This window comes from Oryzias latipes, chromosome 19, assembly GCF_002234675.1.
Source record: "Oryzias latipes chromosome 19, ASM223467v1".
NCBI lineage: Eukaryota > Metazoa > Chordata > Actinopteri > Beloniformes > Adrianichthyidae > Oryzias > Oryzias latipes.
This window is the reverse complement of record NC_019877.2, coordinates 17601948-17628281: the sequence shown is the minus strand read 5'-3', so window position 1 is coordinate 17628281 and position 26334 is coordinate 17601948. Positions and strand designations below refer to the sequence as shown.

Sequence of the window (26334 nt, the reverse complement as noted above, 5' to 3'; positions counted from 1 at the left end):
TGTTTTTCTTGCAGTTCCAAATCTTTCTTTTTGCTCTCATCCACCTTACTTGTGTTTTTTATCTTACTGGTCTTTCTCTCATCACTCCTTTTGTTTTTGGCCACTGATGAATGACCACTTTTATTTTGTTGCTCGTCAGGGATTTGGGAAGATGCTTTGGAGCCGCTTCTTTCACATTTTTCTGCTGATTTTCTTTTCAGTTCTGCCTTCTGCTTTGTGCCATTTCCTTTTCCTTTAGACTTTAATGGCGGCATGACAGACAGTTATTGAGAGTTTAAATGACCTAAGTGAGCAGAAAACATATAAAATATTTGTATTTTTATTTTGCTGATTTGGAGCTTCCCGGCCACTTGTGGGTAAAGGCAGGGAACACCCTGGACAGGTCGCCAGTCTGTCGCAGCTGATTTTGAGCTTCATTCAAAAATGAAGGGATGTCAACTTTTAAATTAACAACGCATGCTTTTATGGCAAAGTTAAAAAAAATTAGAGACAGCGAGGTGACATCTTCAGTAAAGCCTCATGAATACAAACCTAAATACACTTAAAAAAGCAGCTTTGAAAGGCATCACAGAATTTGATTGTAAATTCTTTCTGTACTTCTCTAAAAACACAGTTCCTCTCCTGCTGTAACTAACCAAACTTTATCTGCAGGTTAGATCGAAACTGTAGTGAAAGGTTATCTCCAGAACTGTGTGATCAAGCACCTCCGTCCTGGGGGCAAATTAGTGAGAGTTCATTTCAATGTAATGTAGCTTACCAAGCTTCTCAGGTGAAACGCAGACAAGGTTGGGGGGCTGCAAAGTGCTTCAGCTTGTCTTCAAGGGCTCATGTCACTGACTCAAAAGTGAACCTCAGCTCATGAGAACTGAAAAATACCAACCCTCCAATATCCCACCCACCAACATCATGGACATGCAAACCCCACATGACAAAAGCTTCTGTGAGCACACAATAACAGTAAAGGTGAGCTGGAGAGGCAAACACAAAGTAGTTGATGAATTATTCAGATCTATGTTGCTGATCCTGGAACCCCCTGCCTTTCATATGGTCGGCTCTTGAACGCTTTAGGAAAGGTGAGAAGAGTCATTAACACAAACTGCTGATGTAAAAGACAGGAAGGAAAAACCCAAGAAAAGCAGAGTTTATTCCACAAGTGCACCTTAAAAGACCCCACTGGCATCTCCAATCAATCTACAAAGGGATGTAGGCAAAGACATCCGGATCTGCACGTCTGTTTGTAGATAATTACTCAAAATAATTAGGGATTGCGAGGATGGTCTGTGTGAAGATTTATCGAAAGAAATCCCTCTTCTTATTTCATGACAGAAAGCACTTCATGGTCAGTGACAGTGTTACTCACAAGGTGGTGCTCTTGTCCCAGTATTTTGCAGTAGGTGAAATTTTGAAAGTTTCTATGATCAGACTGCACATAAATATAAAAAACAAAAATTGTATACATGTGTGTGTGTGTCTGATGTCAAATTATTTTTATAAAAGACACAAATGTTTCAATCTTAAGTATGTTTGCTTTTATAGTTCTTATGGTTATAAGAATGGGCCTATTCCTCCAAACTGTTACCGTCCTGAAAACCAGATGAAGACATTTAGTTTCAACAAATATTTGTCCTCTTTAGAATAGTCACATCCTGAATTTTGGCACCCTCCACCAGTTGTTGTGTATGTCTGTATCCGGTTTTGTTGTCTGAGGTAAACTGATGAAACCACTGGAGCAAAAATACAAGATCAACCATGAAAACTGAATTTCAGCTTAAACTTGACTCCGCGGAGAAGGTTTGAAAGGAGCAACATTGTTCATTGCTGCTGCTGGGGAGTTTCCACATACACAGCTTGTAGGAAATACCACAGGATGTCCTTTTCCTCATTCCTACGGAAACAATAAGTCTCTGAATGCCTGAGGTGTTTTTTATATGTGTTCCGCTGGAAAACTTTGGAGGTGTAAAACCTTCTGTGGTCCACAGCTTGGACCACAGAAGGTTCAAACTGTGGGTCCAAAAAAAATCTAAAACAGCTTTTTTATTTTATTCATTTCAACCATGTAATGGACACGTTTTAAAAAGTTGAAGGGTTGGTACTTCTATTTTTATTTATCAATCCATGTGTCTGAAGTAAACTCATGGTATCTAGAGTTATTGTCTTCTCTTCTTTATTTGTTTTGCTGCTCATCCAAGTAGATTCATTTGCCAACTTGGATGAGTGACAAAACATTTCAAGAAAAGAAGACAAAAAGTCCAGATTGATCATTGATCAATGAGAATCTTAATCGACTTATTCATTCAAGCATCCATCTATTTATTTATACATTGTGTTCTCCATAAGATCTTTACTCTCCGAGACCGTGCCATAATTCCTTTAGCAATACAATATACAGGATTTTTGGGGGAGCTGGACAGAGGAAAATATTCACAAATAAAAGCACTGATGCATTTGATGTGAGAAGCAAACAAAAAATAATTTAACAACAACAACAGAGACACTGGAGTACAACATGCAAGGAAAGCACACACTCTGTATTGTAGGGCAGCAGTCCAGGTCTATAGCAGCACGACTGGCAGCATTGCTCAGAGTCACCCGGTTAACCTTCAAGTCTCACTTTGATCATCTTTTGATCTATTTCAAAATGCCTTTACCATACTATTCTTAAGCCTTTCACAGTAAAACATATCCATGAACTGTATTTGGTAAAAAAAAACAATTACCTTTGGCACACAAAAGAACGCGTTTTCTTAATTAAATAGTAGCTCTTTTCCAACCTGGAAGTACAACAACTTGATCTCTGAGGCACTGGCTTTCGCTCCATGTGGCTGCTGCCCATTTCATGACATCAACAGCGTGTCTGTGTTTCGCCCACGCAAGCAAACAACATCCAAACTTTTGCAAGGATTGATGTGAATATTGTGCACATAAAAGGAAAGCGTTTTTGCCAAACATTGCTAGTTCAGTGGAGAAAGTGGGTGTTTGTGTTGTGGGGGAGGTGCTTGTAGACTCTACCTGGAAGTGGGGCTGTTCTACGTCAGCTCATGTGAACCCGCTTGTTTTTGCGGGTTGGGAGGGGCTGGTGCTCAGAGCGCAGGATTTTAGAAGAATACTTAGAAAAGTGTGAATGGATAATTATACCGCTTTGGGGTTTCTTTTGGTGAGGAACGAATAGTATACAAAACTTAAAAGCTTGCATGGCATAGGCCCATGAAAGTGTTCCCAGTGATCTTTTAATTGGGATTATGCTGTTTTTGGTAAAAATCAAAAAAACAGTGTCACCTTCTAGGACATAGTTTCTGCACAGCGGCACCCTTGGAGGGAAGCAATCCCGCCCACCTTCCCCTCCCCATTGCTGAGAGGTCTCTATTTACATGCTCTCTTGTTAGCTTACAGCCCCTTAAACCCCCAACCTAACATTAGGAATGTAACATGTCTGAGCTTTCGTGTACAGCTTTGATGCCACATGCCAACTCGGACAAGAAAAACAAGGGCATAAATGGGTCTAGTCATCTTCAAGTGGATGCACCAGAATGGAGTGGAGAAGCAAGCTTGGGCCCTGCCTGGACTCTTCAGAGTGGCTATTCGGCTTTACCAAAAAGAAAAATGACAGGAGTCAATAAAAAAGTTTGTGTGTTTGTCATCTACAATAGGAGATTCCTAATGGTTATGGGTAGAAATGTGTACACTCCTGGTAATGCAGGATGAAGGAGTATGACAACAGCCGGGGAATCCTACACTAGCTTTATCAGGTCACATGGTGCACACAGACTCTGATCCTATACCCCTCCCCCTTCGCCTCACTAATGCCATGTGTACAGGCTGGCAGCGGGGGGGGGGGGGGCTTAGGAGGAGGAGCAAATACAGAGTAGTGTACGAGTAAAGCCTGCAGCTGAGACAGCACAGTGGAGAAAAGCAGTGGGACAACTCAATTCTGTCATGGTTTCCCCACTAAAAGAAAACAGGAGGAGGATTTCTCTCTAGCTGAGGAGGATATGAGTCACCAAGCGGAGAGGGAAGGGTCTAAGTTCGAGGGAAACCTACAACGACCTGTGATGAGGGGGATGTAAGGAGGATCTGCAGCCAACTTCATCTGGACAAAGAGATTTGTGGAACCTTTTAGAGGACCAGAGGGTCTTCCTGAATATCATGAAGCAGGTACGCACAGCTATAGAAGATCCTCTGAAAAACTTCTCATCTCTCGCTGACTCATTTAGTGCAGACATGCTCCTTTCTCAGAGCTGTCAGTGCCAAAGTATAGACATAGAGCTGGAGCAGCCCTGAGACAAGACCTTAAACACTTTTCTAGAGTTTCTCCTGCAGAAACCTGTTGAACTTGGGTTAACCAGGAGAGAATGTCCCCATCAGCCAGCAGGGACTTTAACTTTTTTATGAGTCTAAATGGGTTTTTTGTTATGGTTGTTAATGGGATGATATATTCAGGAGAAAATTCAGCAAGGCATCACTGACAGGACAACCGGATATGTACAGGCTCTGACTGGACTGACACTAGGACAAGTGCAGACATTTTTCAACCAGTCAGTGTGTGATAAAGTTGTCAAAATCTTATGATGCAGCAGGAAATGATGTAGCGTGGGACCAAAACCTTATATGATTACAGCGGTACAAGCTGGATGTAATGGAGATGCATAACACTCAGTTGATTCTGTAACAGTGATCATATTTAGATCTGTTGTTGTTCCAGTGTCAATGCGTGTAGGAGTAATGCATAGCCAGAGGGGGGCGCCGTGTCAAATTTAAATGAAAATGTATTACTGGAATCTGAAGCAGCTGTGTGTCTGTCTTTGTGTATTAGTTACACATCATGGAGTTATATTCAGGGTTCATCCACTTTTTTAGCAATGGTTTTCCACAACTTTTTTATAATCTTTCACTGAATTTCTAAAAATAAAAATAAAAACATTTCACTCAGACTATTGTAGTCTGTGCCGTTAAATCAAACCAAGACAAAAAAAAAATATTGCGAAAATTAGAAAAAGTTTTGTGGAAAAATTAGAAAAAATTAAAGCGAAGTTTACTCACAAACAAAATAAATAAAATATTGTAGCTCATCTTGTAGTTTTCATGAGTAGATGAGGTTGGTTCCTAGCCTGTTTGTAGTTATTTGATTTTGTAGTTCCTAAAAATATTGGAACGAAAATAATTGAAAAAAGACTTAACTGAAGATTACCCATGGCTTTTTATTTATTGAATGCATTATTTATAGTATTTCTATTATTACCCGTTTTAAAAAACTCTCTGACCAACACTGGCTTCTGCAGCATTCGGTAGCCATTGCATGTTTCTTCCCTTTCATGTGGCTCACCAGCCTTGCTTCTCCAATGCTGCTTGTGTCAAAGGACTTAAAGCAAAGTCTGCATCTTGCATGTATCTAGCATTTCACAATCCATGTCAGACAGGAAGTTAAAAGCACCATGCGCTGAACTGATTGAAACTCGACCTGGTTTTCTGCAACGTAAATTCCCATCACCAATAGCATGAGGTTGAATTTCTCCCACATTTTAAGTTCAAATCTTATGTTGAGCTATTTTATTTCTTGCTGTTTTTTGAATCCAAAATATTAAAATGTCATGAAACTTTACAGATGTCGTTTGTAACCCTTGTGCTATCCTAGGCACTTTAACATTGGGAGTTGGGTCATCTAGACCCCACAAGACAGTGCGCTGAACCTTTTTTCTTCAATGATTGGTGATCTTCACTGGTGTCCATGGATTACATGAAATCCTCTTCACCTTCATCCACCTTTGTCATGGTAGGGGATAACACGTCAATGTAAGGGTGGGGTCGCAGGATAGATAGCACAAAGGTTAACAAACTATTTAAGGACCTAGAAATTGCATTTTCCGTTTCAAAAACGTCCTAACCCTAACCCTAACCCTGTAGGACAAACTTTGTGCAACATTGCAGTAGTTAGTCAGAAATGCGCCTTTGAGCTATGGGCGGGACTAAAGGGACTAAGCCTCCGTTGATATCCCCAAATTGCTTTGTTTACACTCTCTAGTGCTAGCATACAGCTTCTTACAACCCCAAGCTAACATCAGCAGTGCAACAAAAATGGCGAGCAATATTGGCGGTATCCAGCTGTACAGTTTTGACCCATTGTGTTAAAAATCTCATTGGTATGTTACTTCCCTAATCATATTCAAAGAACGTGAACTGTATCAGATTAATATTAAGATATTTGTATTAATATTTTAATTTTATTTTATTAATATATATTTGCATACAAATATGTCTAAATGTGTCAACCATGTAATTGGAAAATTTAATCGAACAGAATTGAATCAAGTGAATCGAAAAATCGAAAAGGGAATCAAATCGATCCAGACTCCGGTGAATCAAATCAAATCAATTCTGGAAATTATTGGTGATACCCAGCCCTATTAATTAGTAGGGGTGTAACAATTGAATCCAAGGGCCCGCAGGCTGAAAACGACCTCAAGGCAAACCCACACTCAGAGGACAGACATCATTGCGAGACATGTTAAACCTTATGGAGTTGCTATGAAGGATGCTGAGCTTCTGGTATAAGACAGAAAAAAATGGAAATCCCTTGGTGTTTAATCGTCTCTACGCACCGGGAAGGGGCATGATGATGATGGTGTAACAATTAAATGATATGTTGATTTATCCTACCAGATCAATTTGTCTGAGAAAAAATTTTAATCAAGTTGAACTATGCCATTAAATGAAACAATTCAAAATGAAGTAAATGTATTATTATCGATCTTGGAAAATATCATTTGGATAAAAGAAGTTCCGGTCACCTAGCTTAAATGCTTAAATGCTAAATGCTAGCTAAAATCCCTGTGCCGGCTTCTTTAAAACAACCCTTTGCTTCATCATTTGGACAAAAACAAGCGGTAAGAGGTGAATTTTCTCTCTGAACTGAGCTTTGGAAAAAACAGCATATATATATCGCTTTATATCGCAGAGTCTTGACTGCAGCGGTGGTGCGGCGCAACACGAACTATTTGTTACGTGCTGCGTCGCGTCGCTTTTAACAAGAATTAAGGACTAAAAACTGATTACTATTTATTTCTACTGTAAGTGACCATGGTATTAGCGATTTAATGGCCTTCGAAGAATGCATTATAACTTTTTAAAGCACTTCTTGCGGTGGACAGTTCAGGCTTCCACGGCGTGTGTTAAAAAGTGACAATGCATACTTCGTCGGCTATTAACCCTTTATTTACGTAGGAATGTGCGATAAATCAGTTTTATCAATTAATTTCAATTCTTTTGTTTTAGTTGATTTATTTTTGGGAAAATTTAGATTTTATTTTCCCAGCTCTTTGCTCTCTTGGGCTTTCATTGTTTGAAGTAAGCTCAGGCCACCTCTCACAACGAGCAGACATGAAAACAGCAAAGAGTAGCTTCTTCTACAAGGCCGAGAAAATAATTAAAAGCTTGTTGCCTTGCATGCCCCCCACCCCGTAACTTCTGTACACTTCTCTGTAGCGCTTAGTTTAGGCTGATGGAGCAGTGGGATGTGGCGGTTTGTATCAAAACAGAGTTTGAGAATAAGCCTGCTGGACTCAAAGCAGCAAAAGTTTAATAAAAAGTATTGATCTGGAGACAGCTGTGTTCTTAAACACTGATGCTATTATCCTATGATGCTACGATGGTATGGTGCTTTGCTAACCATTCTGTGTGTTGTCAGTTTGCGAGCAAGAACTAATTTAAAGTCAGACGGCAATTTCAAGGAGCAGACTTGGTGAATGCTCAGTGAAAGGAGAGGTGGATGGAGTTTAATGTTGAGAACAGGTTGGATTGTGATGATGGAGTAGGACCATCAGATGACCAAGGGGCCATGGCACCAATAAAAGCCCAGCAGAAAGATTGGAAGAGCTGGCAGAGCTGGTGAAAACCTTGGTCCAGTCCCAAGCAGCCAGAGACAAGGGGTTAGGGTTAGGGTTATGGTTAGGGCTAGGGAATTCTCCCGTCAAGCATTCATGACCAATTCCAGCAGATCCAGCAACAGGTGACTGCAGAAGGGCGGGGTACACATGAAGATCATAGCCAACAACTTGTGACAGAATGGCGAAAGCGGCTGTGCCAGTGACCAGACTGGGACAGGGTTTGTTTGGAGTTAAAGGGTTTTACAATCCAACATGCACACACAAATCCACACCCACACACTGTATTTTTGCACACAAACACCATATATTACATATCACACATATGTATGTATAAATACCAATCTCCCTCATGCAGATATATGCATCATACACATATATGTATACATACATCTATCTGTGCACATATATGCACAAAAATAAGTTTTCTTTTTACTCTGGCATTTTAGGTTTTAAATGACATATTTGACTTTGACGTACAGTTGTTTCCTAAAAGTTTTGCGCATCACCATCAGACGTTTGTTTGGGTCAAAAAGGTTTAACTCTCCATCAAATGATCCAAAACTCATGTTATTCTCAGTTTTTGATGCTGCCTTTTTTATCAAATTTGTTCTTCCTTTAATCTGATTTGATCTAGTGCTAGCTTCATTTTTGACATTGATAACTGTCAGGATTCTTTCATTTCACCAGAAGCAGTAAACTCCAACAAAAGACAAACTCCCGTGTCTTTGGAATAAGGAAAATGATGTGATTCTGCTTCTTGTAAAAACTATAATTAGAATATTCTAAAGATTGTCTATATATGATGTTTCAAACATTGTTTATCTTCTTTCAGAAGGTTTTTGTGTTACTCTAAAGCTACATTCAGCAGATGTCCTCTTAGCGCCCTACCCGCCAATTTTAACTGCACCGTAGACATTTAGGGCCCCTTGGTGGGGAGGGTGATTGGACATCACTGTGAGTAATCAGGAGATGTCCTCTCAGTACCCCACCCACCAATTTTATCTGCACCCCCTTAGTACACACACCCTTTAACCCTCAAAATATATACTTCAATAAAAACACACATACATGCACACCCTCACACATCGTTTGCAAGGAAGGTGGGACCTCGGACCATCTGTCCCCTACCCCATACCTGGTAGGGGGTACTGGGCCCTTGGCAACGGCAGCCGTGTACCCTGGGTGCTATGGAAGCGATTCTGTAGCATAAATAAAAAGCAAAGTCAAAACCAGAAATGCTTTTTCTTTTTCAAAATGAACCTGCATTTTTTGGCTCAAAATTAAAATGAAAAAGCAATCCACCAAAATGCTTTTTATTTTTCTACTTCAACACCGCTTATTCTGTCACATAATTAAAATTATAATGAAAATGGTATTTGACATTTCATTTTCAAAATGTTCTCTGTTAAATGTGTAGCAAAATTCATTTTGAAATGTCTAAAATGACCGTTAAAATGCATTAACAGAAATGCTTATTCGTATTCAAAATGTAGCTGCATTTTGTGACTCAAAATTAAAATGAAAAAGCAATACTTCAAAATGCTTTTTCTTTTTAGTCTTCAACTCCGCTTATTCTGTCACTTAATTAAAATGATAATGAAAATGGTATTTGACATTTCATTTTCAAAATGTTCTCTGTTAAATGTGTATGTAAATACACAAAGCACTGCTTTGTAAATATTTGGCTCTGTTGTCCAGTCTGTTAAAAAAAGGAATTATCAGTATAGACCGGACAAAAATTAAAGATAGTCAATTATTCAAATTTATAAGCAATGACACGGTGGCACCTTCAAAGCTACTGTAATTTGCTTCGCTCTGACTGTGGCTGCTTAATGAGGTAGCATCAGAGGTTCCTGGTTGGCTCATTCCAGAGCTCCCTGACGCGGTACTCTCTGAGGTTTCCTCAGCGTTCAAATCAGAGTTATGTTTTCTTGGAATGTTAACAGGAAAAATGTTAATAACTTGGGTAAAAAGCAAGAAATACAATCCAGCATAGGTAAAAACTCAAAAAATTCACAATATGTAGATGAGTAAAGAAAAGAAGAAATTTGTCTCACTTCTCACAAGAGTCGATGTGGCCTTCGATCTCAGAGTGCGTGAATGTATCTGTGCAGTAGACACATTCCACCGTAGGTCCAGTACTCTGAACAGAGGTGGTTGCACTGGGAGTGTTCTAGCATTGATTAAAAGACAATAACATACATAAATAAATAAAAAATACAAGACAGCAAAGTCAATTTTGTTCAAACACATTTTCATTTAGAGGGTTTCTGGCTGGGAACATCCTTGTTTGTTTTCTATCATACACCAAAAAATTAAATATTACATCTTTAATAATTACCTCCAGAACAATATCTTTTTGGAGTGGTCTAATGTAGATCACAGCTGCCCCAACTCCAAGTTCTTTGTTACACAAGAACTCTGGAGTATATCCATCCTTTGAGCATGGAAGGACATCCAAAACCCTGGACCTTGTGGAACCACGGCTCCTCAACAGTCGAAACCCACCACAGTGCTTCAATTGAGGAAAGGACAACTGCAGGTGATCTGAAAACTCAGTTGCACTACAAGATCGATCTGAGGGAGACAACAAAACAGCATTATAAACAATTAAATAGAGAGTGTCAACCAAGCAATATGTATATTTATAAATACAAACAAAATTTATGCGTACAGGAACAGGTGCATATTTTGTGAATAGCAACTTAAAGATCTTGTTTAATTAGTGATTGATACAGACAAGCCACATATTTTTTGGTCTCAAAGTCTACACACAAATACTAGCTACCCATAGTTCACGTAGCACTGGGTGTAAGCACTGTGACATTTTCATGCTGTTAATTCATATGACTGGCCAAGAGACAGGTTATTAGCAGCTTGTCAAGTCATTGCACCTAGACAAACCTCGACTGGTGCCCTGAAGTAAGGTAGCTGACCAATCTTTGACATTTTAAATAGCACAACCAACACTAACACATACAATACATACTATAAACCTACCTGGGAATGTAATTCTCCTCTCTCCTAATCCTGCCTGTTGAAGCAATTTTTTCATTTTTGGATTTGGGATATTACAGTCCTTTCTTTTTGCCAAACAGAAAAAAATGTGTGTGTATGTGGTTTTTTTTGGTTTCTTGGTATTGGCTGGTGGGATTGACCTCCGTGGTACACCTCGTGGAGGGTAAGGGCTGAACAACCTCAAGACTTCGGCTGGAAGAAATATGAAAATGGCATGAGAAATCAAATTTCATTTAGAACTTGGTTAAAAAATATATTAAATGGAAATATAACAAACATGATAGTTACTCAACCACTTACAAATAGTGAGCTTAAACACCTCTTATCTTTTCTTAGTAGAAAACTACTACAACTAGTACAAAATAGCAAAACGTATGGAACTCGTTTACTACTGGCGGGGGGAGCAAGTTAGCAGGATTAGGGCAAATATGTTATGTCAACAGGGGGAGGGACTACAAGTCTACTGGCCATTTACAGGCAAATAACTGTTGTGTAACCCCACAACGAGCGGACAAACTGTGTTTTATTTCAATAAATCGGCCAATCGGGATAACCCCAACGCACGTTTTGCTAACTTGATCTTACCTCGAGCGGTGCGACCCTCAGGAGCAGACGGTGTTGTTGATGAAGATGTGGTGGGATTGTTGTCTACACCCGCTGTTACTTCCCGCTGGTTTTGCCGTTCGAGGGCAGCAGCAGCCTCCCTCAACAGTTCAAGCACAGATTTTGCCATGCTGCCGTTTGCCTGTGGTATTACCGCCAAAGCAGAAGAAGAAAGGCAGTGGAGAATGCCACCACCACCACAGAAGAAGAGTGAACATTGACGTCATCGCCCCGCCTCCCAGTGGTATTGCGAACTGAGAATGATTTATGCGACATTTTTCGCGGGGGGGAGGTGAAATCGAAAATGCAATCCCCTCTTTGCATTTTCGCTTTGTTTATGCAACAAAATTAGCGGTTTTTAAGTACAAAATGAAAAAGCATTTTGAAGTATTGATTTTTCGTTTTATTTTTGAGTCATTTGATGCAGTTACACTTTGAAAAAGAAAAAGCATTTCTGTTAATGCATTTTAACGGTCATATTAGACATTTCTAAATGAATTTTGCTACACATTTAACAGAGAACATTTTGAAAATGAAATGTCAAATACCATTTTCATTATCATTTTAATTAAGTGACAGAATAAGCGGAGTTGAAGACTAAAAAGAAAAAGCATTTTGAAGTATTGCTTTTTCATTTTAATTTTGAGTCACAAAATGCAGCTACATTTTGAATACGAATAAGCATTTCTGTTAATGCATTTTAACGGTCATTTTAGACATTTCAAAATGAATTTTGCTACACATTTAACAGAGAACATTTTGAAAATGAAATGTCAAATACCATTTTCATTATAATTTTAATTATGTGACAGAATAAGCGGTGTTGAAGTAGAAAAATAAAAAGCATTTTGGTGGATTGCTTTTTCATTTTAATTTTGAGCCAAAAAATGCAGGTTCATTTTGAAAAAGAAAAAGCATTTCTGGTTTTGACTTTGCTTTTTATTTATGCTACAGAATCGCTTCCATAGGGTGCTGGCTTCCTCGGCCCGGCAGCCCTCTCTCCACGCAGGGAGAGGGATCCCTGAGTTCTCTGGCAAGGCCAAGAGCCGGGGATCACATCACATCTAAGCCGGGGGGCGTCTGACTCCCTGTGGTTTGGGTTCTGGTCCTTGCCCCTGAGCGCTGGGCCTCGGCAAATTTCCAACTGTGGGCGAGCCTGGTCGGGCCATGTTTAGAACACTTCTTGTGGACCCCCTCTTCCCCTGGGTGTCCTCCTCCTGGGCGGGGACGGCTGGCCCCTGCCTTGCTCCTTCCTGGACCAACCGTGGGCCGGGTGGGTGGCTGCCTGGAGCGCGGGGCGGGTCTCCCTTGGGGGGTCCTTGTTGTACTCAGGGTTGGGGCAGGGGGGATGCCCAGAACTCCTGGGTGGTGATGGGGTGCTCGTCTGGGGCTGTGGGCGTTCTTCTCGGGCGGAGCCCCGAGTTGGGTCCTCCCTGCACGGCGGGGGTGCTGCTCTCCTGGTTGAGCTGGAGCTGCACTCTCTGTCCCTCCATGCCTCCCTGCTCTCTGGCTCTGAGGGTCCCCGTGGCGGTCCTGCTGGCCCTGGCCTGGGTGGCGGATGTGATCTTCCGGGGTGCGGTTGATCTCTATCTGCTACCGTGCAGGTGTTGGGGGGTTCTGGCTGCCGCTGCTGATGCGGCAGGGGTCATGGTGTGGGGATGGCTGGGCACTCTCCCTCCTTCTTTTTGCATTCAATCTTCCATTTTAGAAGAACTTTAACTTTGAGCATCAGCACAGATGAAAGCTTCTGGTCAGAACTTTGTCTAAACATCTTTAAACTGACAAAAAGTCCAAAACTGAAGCTAATCCATTTCAAAACTCTTCACAGAACTTACCACACTGGACAGAGGATGGTCAAGATGGGTTTCAGTAACTCAGACATTGAGCACTGTGAAAGTAATCTACCCGACAGTTACATGCACGCACTGTGGTCCTGCACGCCTGTCCAGGCTCTCTGGCAGCAGGTATGTGCCGATCTATCAGTCTGGCTTAAAGTTTCAATCACGGCTTCACCATCACTTTGTGTGCTTGGTGACATGAGTGCCATCGATGTAGAAAGAGGATAAGTATCTATCATTTTCATAACTCTTTGTATTGCTAAAAAAACTATTTTATTAAATTGGAAAAACAAGAAAAATATAAATATAAGTCAACACAGAAATCTGCTGCTTGATCATATCAGCTTGGAAAAAATGTCAGCCCAAAGTTCAAGTAACTTTGAAATAATTCAGTCTCTCTGGTCTCCCATAGCTAACTCCGTGATTTAGGGGGTGGGGGGGCCTGGTCGTCGCTGCTCCTTGCCCTTCTGCCGCGGTTCGGGGTGGGGGCCCGGGTCTCCGGTGCCTGGCAGGGGGTGGTGGGGGATCTGTTGGTCGGGGGGTCGGGTCCGGTGCCTGGGTGGGGCGGGCTGGGGCGCTGCGTGGTCCTCTGGGCTTGGGTGTGGGGCTGCGTGGTGGGGTGGTGGTCTGGCTTGGCTTGGGGGGGTGGTCCCTTTGCCTGTGCTGGGGGGGTTGGCGGGGGCCCTGCTGGGGGGGGGGGGGGGGGCAGCGGCGCTGGATGGGCCCATCTACACCTGGGGCTGGGATCAGCCCTTCGCTGGCTCTGGGACGGGACGGGACAACCCTCTTGGGACCCCCGGTCGCTCTGGGTGTCATCCGCTTCGGCTGCGGGGTCTGGGGTTGGGTGGGGTGGGGGGCTTTTCGGCCCTGTCCTGGGGGAGGGCGTTCTGGGGGGGAGGGGGAGCCCACTTTTGGTACGGGACATGAGGGGTTGACGGGTCGGGGTCTCCGCTGAGGCAATCAGCGGTTGCCCCGGCCGGTTGGCTGCCTCGGTCCCGTCGAGGCCTGACCAGAGCTCTTCTAGGGCCGGCATTTGGGGTGGGGGCCTGGACTTGCTCCGGGGGGGGCAGCGCTTTCTGGCTCCTCTCTCTCTGTGTGGGGTGGGTGGTGCTGGGCCTGGGGTGTCGGCGCCTCCGGGGATGGGGCCCCTGGGCTGGGTGGACCTGGCCCCTATGCTGGGGGGGGGGCTGGGGGACAGCTGTTTGACCACCGGGGGACAGTCTACCAGCTGTCCCCAACTTACCCCCTTCCTCATATAACCTCATATTAGGGTGAGGGAGTGGGGGGTTTAGCCTGCGATACGCCTGGGGGGGGGAGCTACTTGGCAGTGGCCCCCCTCCTATGGTTGCCGTATGGATGTATGGATGGCGTCCCCTTGTCACAGAAGTGCCAACCATGTAATGATTTAACCTGAAGGAGAAATGTGATTTGTTCCTGGCTGGAATTAAATTACACCTTGTCTTTTATATATCAGAATAGAGCTGTGAAATAAAAAGCCTGGAGAAAGATTTGCAAAATTTGCACCGCTTCAACATTTCACACCAAACCTCTTCCAAGTTAGCGGACTTGTGCTAGTGTCAGGTAACAATCCAGTGTGATAACCATAGACTAAAGGCACATTCAAGAACGCATGTCTAGTGCATTCTTGAACATTCTTCACATGCACGATTTGTCTGTAGTTTAAAGATTACTGATAGTTGTTGATGTCCACACTAAAGAACTGCCTCTTGGGCAGGAGACCAGAACTCACAACTGATTGTAATTCTAAGTTGCCAACCCTTAAGGAGATTCAGTCAAAAATCTGCCAGGTCAAAGGCGTTCTCCAAAATGTAAACACTCAGCAGAATTCTAGATTTTTAAAGTTGCAATTCAAATGCAGAATAAGTTAAAGACTTAAGTGAGCTCAAAGAGGGAAGCAGGATCCAAGGAGATGCTCAGTCGGAAGTGTTGGGACTTAAAACATGATGCAGCAGCCACAGGAAACCAGAGCAGAGATGTGAGCAGTGGTGTGACGTGTGACTAGAAGGAGACGTGCTACAGAGGATCAGGAGATCAGGTCTCTAGATGTGCATGAGTGATGCTGAGCTCTAAATCCAGCAGATTACGCCTGTTGTGTAATCCTGCATGTGCCTGTGCTTTCTGAGGCCAAGGCGTGTGAGCGGCCAGTGTTATGAAGGACTGAGAGTGGAGAAGGTTTGCTGAGATCAGACCTGATCTTAAACATTAGGTAAAGAAATAAGAGAGCAGTTGTCCTTTTCTACATTAGATTAAAGCCTCAGATATATGTATCAAAGTTTATATACACTTTTTGTCTATTGAGAAACCAGGAGATTAAAGAAAAAAATGGTTTCAGTATGACAATTGTTTTACTCATTTAACAATTTTTGCCGAAGTAATTTGCAGGTCTCATGGAAGCAGGTCCTTCAACCTGTGAGGCAACCATTCTAATTACAACACCTCTATAAAGCTGTCCACACTAACCATTGAGTACAAAGCCAACTGCTTTCTCGAAAAAAAGAAACATTTACTGGGATTCTTGAATTCTGGTGAAATAATCAGGCCCAGTGACGAGCAGGGACACCTTTTATATCAGCGTAGATCACATGAGCGCTTAAAGCACAAAGATTTAATGAACTTCAATTCTTCTGGTGAATTGACGCTGATGTGAGGAGGCTGAGCTGCAGTGCTGAGCCTCTGCAAAGTGGCCCAGCTCTAATTTGACAATCAGTGATCTGGTCAGCAAAGCCCATCCTGATTCCTCTCCACTCCGTCTTAAGCAGGGGGTCAGCTTGCCCCCTGGTGGGCTCCTGCATCACTGCATGTTCAATCGGAACTTCACGGAGGATTAGTCAGGTTGAGCCAAATCTCTCTGCAGTTAATAGACAGATGGGCCCCCGCCCCCTCCAACATGAACACACATTGGCTTCTCTGCTGCCATGCCAGATCCCAAAGCAGATGTTTCAGGATTCTTTCTTTGATAATATCTTTCAAAGATTGTTTTAGTAAAATGAAAGGTTGGTTGATGTACTGACGCACTCGCCTGCGTCATCACGTGTCAAAGGTGTACCGGATGTGTTATGATTTTGCTGCTTGTCCTCATTTTTCTTTTTGGTGTGGGGTCGTTCTTTGTGTGCCGTGGCATTTTGTGTGTTTTTTTTCCTCTTGCATGCTGTGTGATTTGTTTGGATAGCTGCCTTGATGGCACGCACCTGGACATCATTGAACCGGACTCCTCACCATTGCTCAAATGGAGCTCTGAGCAGTTACAGGGGGTGGAGATTCGAACTGACGAGCACCTGAGTCAGAGGCGTGCAGCGAACATCCAGTGAGACGCTGAACAGAAAACACGGGGTGGACAGCATATTGGGAGAAGGGAGGGAGCAGAGGGACAGCCCATTAACGACCCAGAGGATGTAGCAGGAGCCCTGCGAGACGGGGGTGCCAACTGTGCAAAAGGACGCCAGGGCCGACCGGGAAGCTGCACGGGGAACCTGAATGCTTGTTAACCGATGATTAAAGGAAAACCTGCTCTCCTTCTGAACTGTCTCTTTGCGTGTGGCCGCTGTGAATGGTGCAGCACCCTGAAGGTTCCCTGTGTCCCTTACAATCGTAGCAACGCCGATTGTAAAGGACACAGGGAACAACACAGGGACAACCGATTGTTGTCTAACCATCAGTTAGACTTAAACTGAGAGCTTAAATACCTAGATATCTGATATTGCCTGATTTGACTGGTATCAAGAGTCCTTGCTCTGCAATACTATTCAGTATTAATAAAACAGCTTTATTTCAATAACTTGAGTAGTCTGATATGGAGGAGAATTCATTAATAACTGTTGCTGTTTCATTTACAGAATGTGAGTTATTTAAAAAGAATAATATGTCATCTGCATAGAGACAAATTTTATGATGGCTGTGTTTTGTTTGAAGTCCTTTAATGCTCTCACACAGTCTTATTGCTGCAGCCAGACGCTCAATAAATATAGCGAAAGGAGAGGGGGAGAATGGGCAACCCTGGTTTCTCTTCCAAAAAAAAAGCAGTTTGAAGTCTGTTTGTTAGTTATGACTGATGCATTTGGGTTGCAATGTAATATTTTAATCAAATCAATGAATGATTCTCTAAACCCAAACTTATGGAGGGCAGAAATGAGGTTTACTCTGTCAAATGATTTTTCAGCATCCAACGAGAGTATGGTCATTTCCTGGTTTTTAATAGTGGCAATGTTAACGAATCTGCGGACATCCGTGTGTCTCCCTTTGATGAAATCAGTTTGAACAAGGTAAATTATGAGGAGTGATTTTTTTCTATTCTCTGTGCTGATGCTTTGGAAATTATTATTAAATCTGTGTTGATTGAAGAAATGGTGCGATCGATAGCTTGAAGGTTTTGTGGGATCTTTGTCTGGTTTTAGAACAAGGATTATGTTGGCTGAGTTCATGTTAGGTGGTAGTGCTTGGCTTTCCTTTATAAATATGACCATTTTATAAAATGTTGGTAGGTTTTTCATCATGACCAAAGAGGGGGATTGGAAGCGGCTTCACCCGAAGACGCCAAGAACCATATTGAACTGCACCAGCCAGCTAGCTAAGAAACTCTGACTGTTTTTCAGGTAATTTTCGGTTCCTACTTTACAAATGATGTATTCTCTCACAGGTTCTGTGTTCTGCTATTTGTTCATTTAATAGTAAAGTTTCTTGCCATGATATATATACTTCATTTACATTTCGGAGGATTTATTTATTTTCCTTGATCCAGTGAAAAGTATTTTACAGGATATATTACACGAATGCAAAACTATCCAGAATTTACACGTCTGTCCCTGATAAGTGCAACCGTTGTGGACACTCGCCAGCAAACCATATCCATATGTTTTGGGGCTGTTCCAAATTAAGAAGTTTCTGGACACATATTTTTAACACGCTCAGCCAGGCATATGGAACGACGCTACTGCCTAATCCAGTGTCCGCTATTTTTGGTTTTGCGGTTGATATGAATCTCTCTGGACCTTGTACACCTGCTCTGGCATTCACTACCTTGTTGGCAAGACAATTGATTTTGCTTAGATGGAAGCACTCTGACCCCCCCCCCTCACATGACATGACTATTGGGTAAAGGAAGTGCTATATAACTTGAAACTTGAAAAGCTGAGGTTCTCACTCAAAGGATCTCTAAGCAAGTTTAGAGAGTCATGGCATCCATTTTTATCACTGGCAGATACACTTACATTACTCCCACCCAGAGGCAGAAACTGACTGACCCCCCCCCCCCACACACACACACACAGACTTTTTTTTTCTCCGTGTCTTATCATCTTATCTTGTCATCATTATCTTATCTTATCATCTTCTTTTTTGTTCCCCCTTTAGATGTAAGCATTTCAATTCAATAATCATACAAATACCCCCGCCCCTTTTTTTTGGGGTGTGCTTGTAGACTTAATCTCTATAATGTCCTGTGTGTATGAAAGAGTGTGTATACGCATGACCTGGATATGGGAATGTTTTGGGTTCGGGTTTGGGAGGGATATGAGAAACAAAGAGCTGTATTGTCGTTTGAACACTCTTACCTTTTGAAAATATGATCTGTATGTTAATTTGCTGAACTTCTTTTATAAAAAAAGTTGGAATAAATTAATTTTAAGCTGATTAGCTAGAAATTTGCCAGATTTATTGTCTATCACAAGTCACAAGAACATAGTAACGCAGATGGCCTTTCCCATGTTCCCTTACCTGAAACTAGCGATTATAGAACAGATGGAACCTCAGCACTAGACCATTTGCTGCTAGAAAAGCATCTCCAAGGGCCACCATTTAAAGTGCAACAGGTGGCACAAGCAACGCACACAAACTGTAAAGTGTCACGAGTCTACAAGTGTATAATGGGAGGTTGGACGATGAAACCTGATTTAAGTCTAAAGGGATTTAGCACAAGAGTAAATGAACTTTCCACAGAACATGGTTGTGTTCTTAGGGGAACAAAGGGTTGTCATCTCTTCCAAGATGAGGGTGAATGTCCTAGAAAGATCTATTCAGTACATCAACGTATAGTCAAGACAAAACCCTTTGCCCGTAAATGTGTTTGGTGTCCTGGCATTGAGTCGGATGTGGAGCGAGTCTGCAGAGAATGTGAGATTTGCCAGCTGGACAAAATAATGCCTCCTCAAGTCCCCCTACATCTAAGGGAGTTCCCTGGAGAGCCATGGAAAAGATTGCATATAGATTTTGCTGGAGCTTTCATGAGTGCCATGTTTATGACAGCAGTCGACGCCCACACAAAGTGGTTGGAAGTATTTCAAATGCCACAAATCACCACCTAAGCCACTGTCGTAAAACTTAGTAGATTGATTTATTCTTTGTCTGCCAGAGTAAATTGTGACTTATAATCCAACTACCTTCTGAACCCATGCATCAAAGAGAGGGTGAGAAAGGGACACTATCACCAGAAAGCCTGCCACGATTCCAGTGCAACAGACCGTTCTTTTTGAGAGGAGAATGCAGCGTATCTGCGAAGCACTGTGGGTGGGGGTCACAAGTGAATTCCTGGTGGTGGTGCGACAGTGTCTTACGAAGTCAGAGAGCGGGATTCTGGCACAGACAGCAGCGGTAACTGAAGAAGTCAGCTCAGAAGCAGAGAAGAGTTTGAACAGTTACATATTTTGCAAATGGAGATTTCCCTAAACAGTCACCTGAGCCTCTCAAACCTGAACCCGTGGTTTTGAGACACTCAAACTGGGAAATTAGACTTACCATTTGATTCGATGAATGAAACTGAACTGTTCCAATTTGAGATCGAGGAAGATAGGATAAACTGTAAAAAGCCTACATGTCTTACTTTGAAGTAATTGGTGTTGTTAAGCATGGTTGTAAATGCGTAAGTTATTTATCCATTACTTAGGAGTAATGTGACATATTGACTAGTTATTGTTCATTACTCCAAAGTCCGATTATAGTAACATTTTGTTAATGTTACATTGTTCTGAAGCAATAGCAATACACCTCATTCCTAAGAGAGTTTTTTATTGTTAAAATGGCAGAACAAAGAGTAGACCGGCCTTCATGTCTCGTCATTCAAGACACCACAATTGTAATCGAGAATTATTGGTGTAATTTATTCAAGAATAAAAATATAGCTCCATGATCCTGACAGGATTTGGTTTAAAGAACTTCTTGTTACAACTTTGAATGAACAATACAAAATCTATTTATTTTGAAGAAGAAATCAAAGACGTGACAGAAACTCACGACACCATTGAGATCATGATATTTTTACTGACAGAATGTTGGTACAAAGTTCCAGCTGCAGTGCCATCTGTGTTGGTCAGAAAACTCTGTTCAGATGAGGGGGCGGAAGGGTAACATGGGAGGAATCCAGATGAGTTTGGATTGGTGCACACAGAGCACGCCTCAGATGTGCACTGGCTTCACAGTGATAGCAGCAGGCTGGGACCGGTCCGTGAAAAAGACGCAATTACTCAGAGGGGCTCATGAATGGAGTGACCTTCTGCCTTGTGGGGATCCCACCGGAGCCTGAAGTAAGTGTTGAAGTAGCAGAATGCTGATAGAGGGACTCAGAGTCAGGGGTTGCTGTTCTGTCAATTTTTATTCTGTCAATTTTTATTCTGTAAACTATCCTACAAGCGCACCTTTTTGCTTTTTTGTAGAAGAAGAGTCACAAAGATCTTGGTTAGAAGAACTGTGAAACATCATTAATAATTTAATGATACAGCCCTAGGTTACACAAAAATTTCATTGTTTCTCTGTTGACGCAGTTAATTCTAACTGAACATGATTATTAAAGAAAAAATGGGGATGTCTGGAACATGTGGTTTAGGACTCAAAATGTAGTAAACGTGTGTTGGTGGTGGATACCTAAACAAATAATAAAAATGAAATTAAACATGTCACAAATATGAACTAGGGGAGCAACAATAGGGGGACAAAACAGATGACCTGGCAATGACAGAAAATGACCAAAACCAAGCAATATAATGGAAAAAAAAGGGCACAACTCTCACAGGGGACTTCTCTTGAGGGGGCAACTGGGGTTGCTGCCACCTCCCCACTCACACTCGTGCTGGCACTATTTTCACCTCCTTTAAAGTCCCATCTCAGGTCAAAGTCAGACTATTGCTGCTTTTTGTAAATGCATTGTGATCTTTTGTGGAGTGCAAATATCTAAAGAGCCAGAGGTAGAGCTTTAAAGAAACAGATTCCTGCAAAGATTTGTTCTGCATGTCTGATTTATAACTTATAAATCCAAATTTGGAATCTCTCATGCTTCATGGACGGGACAGTAACTGCTTTGGAAACTGACTAACATTTTCTTTCTGCTGCTTCAGTGGGAATTCTTTGAAGATCATGAACAGACCTGAGCTGTTTTAAAAAAAAAAAGGTTCAAACAAACTTTTTTGAGTTCATTCCGGAAGAAAGAAGACTCAAAGTCACATGGCTGAAATGATGATTCGCCATAAATTATGTTGTATCACTCTTTTGGTCTTTTGCCTTAACATTTAGTTATTTTTATTTTGCGTTTGCTATTGTTGATTGTAACTTGGTTGAAGAGATCTGTTAATTTGGCAGAAAGTAGATTCCTTGACCATGGATTCATTATGTGGAAGGATTACAATTTTTTTCATAAATTCCAGAGAAAGAGATGCAGATCAGCTCAGTGATGGGACGGTTTGGTTTACCTGGAGCAGGACAGATGAGATTGTCACAGTATTTTGTTACATCTGTGTCTGTTTGTGCAAATAAAATGAAAGGAATCCAGGTTTTGTCTCACGTAAAGTCCAAACTAACAGCTCTTACTCATCAGGATGTTTGGTGCACAGAACAAAAAACCTCTCTGTGACACAGACATACTTTTGTTTCACAGCTTCTGTCTATGCTGTGATGGTGGGAGAAGGCGAGGAGCAGAAGTGCTGGAATGTCTGAATTTCCAAACAGCACATGTTCAGTCAGGAACAAAAACATCTTTTCTTCATTCATGCAGGATTCAGGCAGTTTAAAAAAGAACTGTTTTCCTGTAACAGAGCTGGATCTCTTATCTGTGCAGTTTGTTCAGTCATTGCTTTGTAGCTGACACATGACGGCTGTCACAGCCTCCTCAGCTGTTTCTTCACTCCATCGGTTTGCATAAAGTGGGTGATTAGTCTTTAGACCCTCAGTTGTCAGACTCACCCCAATCTGCTGTCCGGATGCTTTTATTTGGACCCCCGCAGTGCTGACTGCAACTCACAACTTCAGCTGGAGGCAGGTCAGGTTAACCAATAGATGGTGTTGGTGAAGTTTGAATTGCGGAAGTGATCTGAGATGCTGTTTATGTAAAGGCACACTAATGCAAACACACTGATCTCTGGCCTGTACCTTTATCCAAGCCTACAGAGGGAACAAAGACGCAGCTTTCTTCAGAGCCCAGATACACAGTTCATACCTTTGTACAGGACTGAGCAGGGTGTTCTACAGGCATTCAAACGAATTATAATTAAATCTCAATGCCAAAAAACAACAACAAAATTTTCCATACCTATAGCATAAAAGACAATACTTGACAATGGGTTACTTTGTGGGAGAAGGCAGAAAGGGGACTGACTCAGGCCAAGGCACAGATTGAGGATCATCCACTGGTTGTGTGTGAAGATGGCTCGGAGTGGATGCACTATGCATAGAATTAGTCACATGAGGCTCAGCTGTCCTCAAATTTATCAGAATGTCTTTGAATTTGGTGGGAAGGCTGAGGAGCTGATCTCAGGGAAAGGGATCTGAAGAAACTTTGCATTTCCCGTCTGAGTTCATTCTTTGTCTTCTCTCATCTCTTGTAATGCTGATAAGACTGCTTCAGAATTTACATGTTGAGGCACAGATGTTTGATGAGTGATGACTGGATGAGGATGAGGACTTGTAGCTCCCTTGGTGGAATGGTCATGAAGTGTGTCTAAGGGAAGTTGACTCCTTGGAGGACTCAACAGGAAGTTGTCGAGATGGCGTGGCTTACGCACATCATGTAGAGGACGGCCATAAGCCATTGTAGAAATGAGAAAACTGAAGTTCCGCCTCAAAGGACCATTTAAAGGAGGTGTTGGTTAATTCTAAACTTTTGACACCAAAAGATTGTAAGGTGCTCTGGAACAATCAAACAAATAAACCACAACAAAAACTGTACTTGTAGAGAAAATGCACGTCTGAATTTTGTCAATAATCATATACACGAATATTGATTACCTTTAAACCAAAAACAAAGAAATAATACATGCCTCTTATAGCAGGTAAGCATGCTCAATTAACTAACAATTAATTCAATCACAAATAAAAGGCAGTTACAAGTATTAAAAAATGTCTCAATAGAAACGCCTTAACTTGACTTTTAAAAAACTTGATAGAGTTAATCTGGCACAGAAACGGAGGGAGGGCGTTCCAAAGTTGGGGAGCGATTGCTTTAACCTTTTGCCTGCCCTGTTTTTCTGCTCACCTGGAAGGTGGTGACCAATCACTCTGACACCTGCTGGCTATTTAAGCCAGAGCCAGAAGTCTCAGGCAGGCAGAGGTCATAGGGTAGGACAGTGGTTCTCAAACGTTTTCTCTTGTTTACCCCTTTGAAGGAGGAAAAATGTTCACACAGACATCCACACACGTGCGGAAAAACTGTGACAAAATAAGCCAAATACATCTGTGTTTTTACTTTAATACCGTATAAAATCTTAAACATTTCTGCTGCTAGAGACTAGAAAAAATGTAATAACGGATCCTTCACTTTGTAAGAACACTAACGTTGAACCTATGTGCAAAAAAATAGAAAATGTAATTTCTTGGAACAATAATATTGAACCTATGTGCAAAAACAAGAAAATGTAATTTCTTAGAATATTATTGTGCAAAAAAAAGTTGTTTTAATGGCTGCAATGTGCCTGCTTTTGGCTGTATATTTGTTTAAAATGAGGTTGCAGGTTTGTTATTGCAATTCTCAAGTCATGCTCAATATTGAGCATAGCTCTGTTCTTTGTTTTTAAAGTTCTTTGTTTTTAACCCTTGTGCTATCCTAGGCACTTTAACATTGGGAGTTGGGTCATCTAGACCCACTAGACAGTGAGCTGAACCTTTTTTCTTCAATGATTTGTGAACCTTACTGGTGTCCATGGATTACATGAAATCCTCTTCACCTTTATCCACCTGTGTCATGGTAGGGAATGTAAGGGTCATCTGGACCCCATAGGATAGCACAAGGGTTACAGTGGCTATCTCACATAGATAGGATGCATCGAATGGAAGCAGAATGCCCACAGCCTTCTGCCCTATGACTGGATGCTCCCTCTCCACAACCAGCAGAATTCAATGAGTGTCTGTGCTGTAAACTCAGGGTTCCTGACGTGATTTCAACAGACTGATCCTCCTCAGCAGAGCTCAAATCAGCAGGTGCTGCTGTGTTAAATGGATCTCTCAGCCAGTCATATTGACCACTGTTGTCTGGGAAATTTCAAAAGAATCCTCGCAGGGAAGACGTGTGGTCTTTGAGACATGGAATTATTTTGGTGGTGCAAGAATTATTCCTTCACTAGGCTCACTCAGATTCTCAAAGAAATCAGTGTTTCCTTGATCAAGTCGCTCGAACTCCACATCTCCATGTCACGAGTGAATGCGCTGATCTTGTCTGCCGGGTGAGGGGTGTGTGTGTCTGCCTTGAAGCTGAAGATAGAAATCATTTAGCTTTCCAAAAATATTGCTGAAATAGGCAAGTTTCATCAGAAACTGACGCGTGACAAAACCTTTCCTCGAGAGAGCCACCTGGCCTCTCTGTGGAACAACACGGCTGAGTGTTTTTGTTTTTCTCCCATCTCTTCACAAGTTATGGAGAACAGCAGCACTTTCAGGGGTCTTATTTTGATGAAATCGACCACTCGAATAACGTCAGTCAGGACGTCGCTGGACTCTGGACTCATCTTTCTTGATGCGAGCGCTTCTCTGTGCAAGACACAGTGGGTCCATTGTGCATTTATGGGAAAAAGTTGCCTGATTAGTGCCTGCAATCCCTGCTTTTTCCCAGCCATGTTTTATGCATCATACATGCAAACGCCTAAACAGTTCTCCCATTTCAGCCCATGTTCTGTCAGGTAACTGTCAAGAAGCTAAAAGACTTCATCAGCAGTCGATCTGTTTCTTATATACTTTCAAAACAGCAAATCCTCACACAATAATTCAGATGTGAAAAGCGTACATAAGCAATTTACCCTTGTACTATCCTAGGCACTTTAATGTTGGGAGTTGGGTCATCTAGACCCACTAGACAATGCGCTAAACCTTTTTTCTTCAATGATTTGTGATCTTCACTGGTGTCCATGGATTACATGAAATCTTTCCACCTTTATCCACCTTTGTCATGGTAAGGAGAACACATCAATGTAAGGGTGGGGTCATCTAAGATAGCACAAGGGTTAATAGGCAGTCTTTATTGATGTCAGTTGCCTCATCCACTTGTAAGCGAAGCATTTGTTTTTCATTTTTTGTATGATTTTTTCTTCAATATCATCTTAAATATCACATTTCCGTCTTGCAATTGTGTCATTGGACAGAGGGGAAGCCTTCAATTTTTCAGCAGTTGTTTCATCAAGCAAAGCTAACACCATATCTAAAGCTGCAGGCAGGATGAGCTCCTCTACTATTATGTGTGGTTTCTTGCATCGCACAATTCTGTATGCCACTTTGTAAGATGCCAATAGCGCATTGTTGTTCACAGATGCAGTTTTTAAGAATCGATGTTCCTGCTGACAATATTCACTGAGCTTCCTTTGAAAGAAATCGGGTGATTTATTGACTTTACTGGGGTGTAATGTTTAAAGGTGTCTTCTTGATTTGTTGGGTCTCATACTGTTAGCTGCAAGGGTCTTTAGACAAAGAAGACACACTGGTCTCTCTTCATCTCCAACCACATTTGCTGTGAACCCAAAAGCAAGATAGGCTTCATCATATTTTTTTGACTTAGCTCTGTGTTGGCTGGAGTTACCAAC

At 41.9% G+C, this 26334-nt stretch overlaps 1 protein-coding gene across 6 annotated transcripts in view; it reads left to right on the top strand.

Moving 5' to 3' along the window:
- The first annotated feature begins 3877 nt into the window (after window positions 1-3877).
- Window positions 3878-26334, top strand: part of LOC101173450 (rho GTPase-activating protein 23) — a 62488-nt gene continuing 40031 nt past the window's right edge. For 2 of the 6 annotated variants that reach the window (XM_023949519.1, XM_011473531.3), the window contains exon 1: window positions 20723-20868. In XM_023949519.1, coding sequence (XP_023805287.1) covers window positions 20821-20868 — 48 coding nt within the window. In that variant the 5' untranslated portion in view covers window positions 20723-20820. Of the gene's footprint in view, window positions 4153-20711; window positions 20869-26334 lie in introns of those variants that run through there. The other 4 variants (XM_011473532.3, XM_023949522.1, XM_023949518.1 and 1 more) reach the window with 4 other exon arrangements.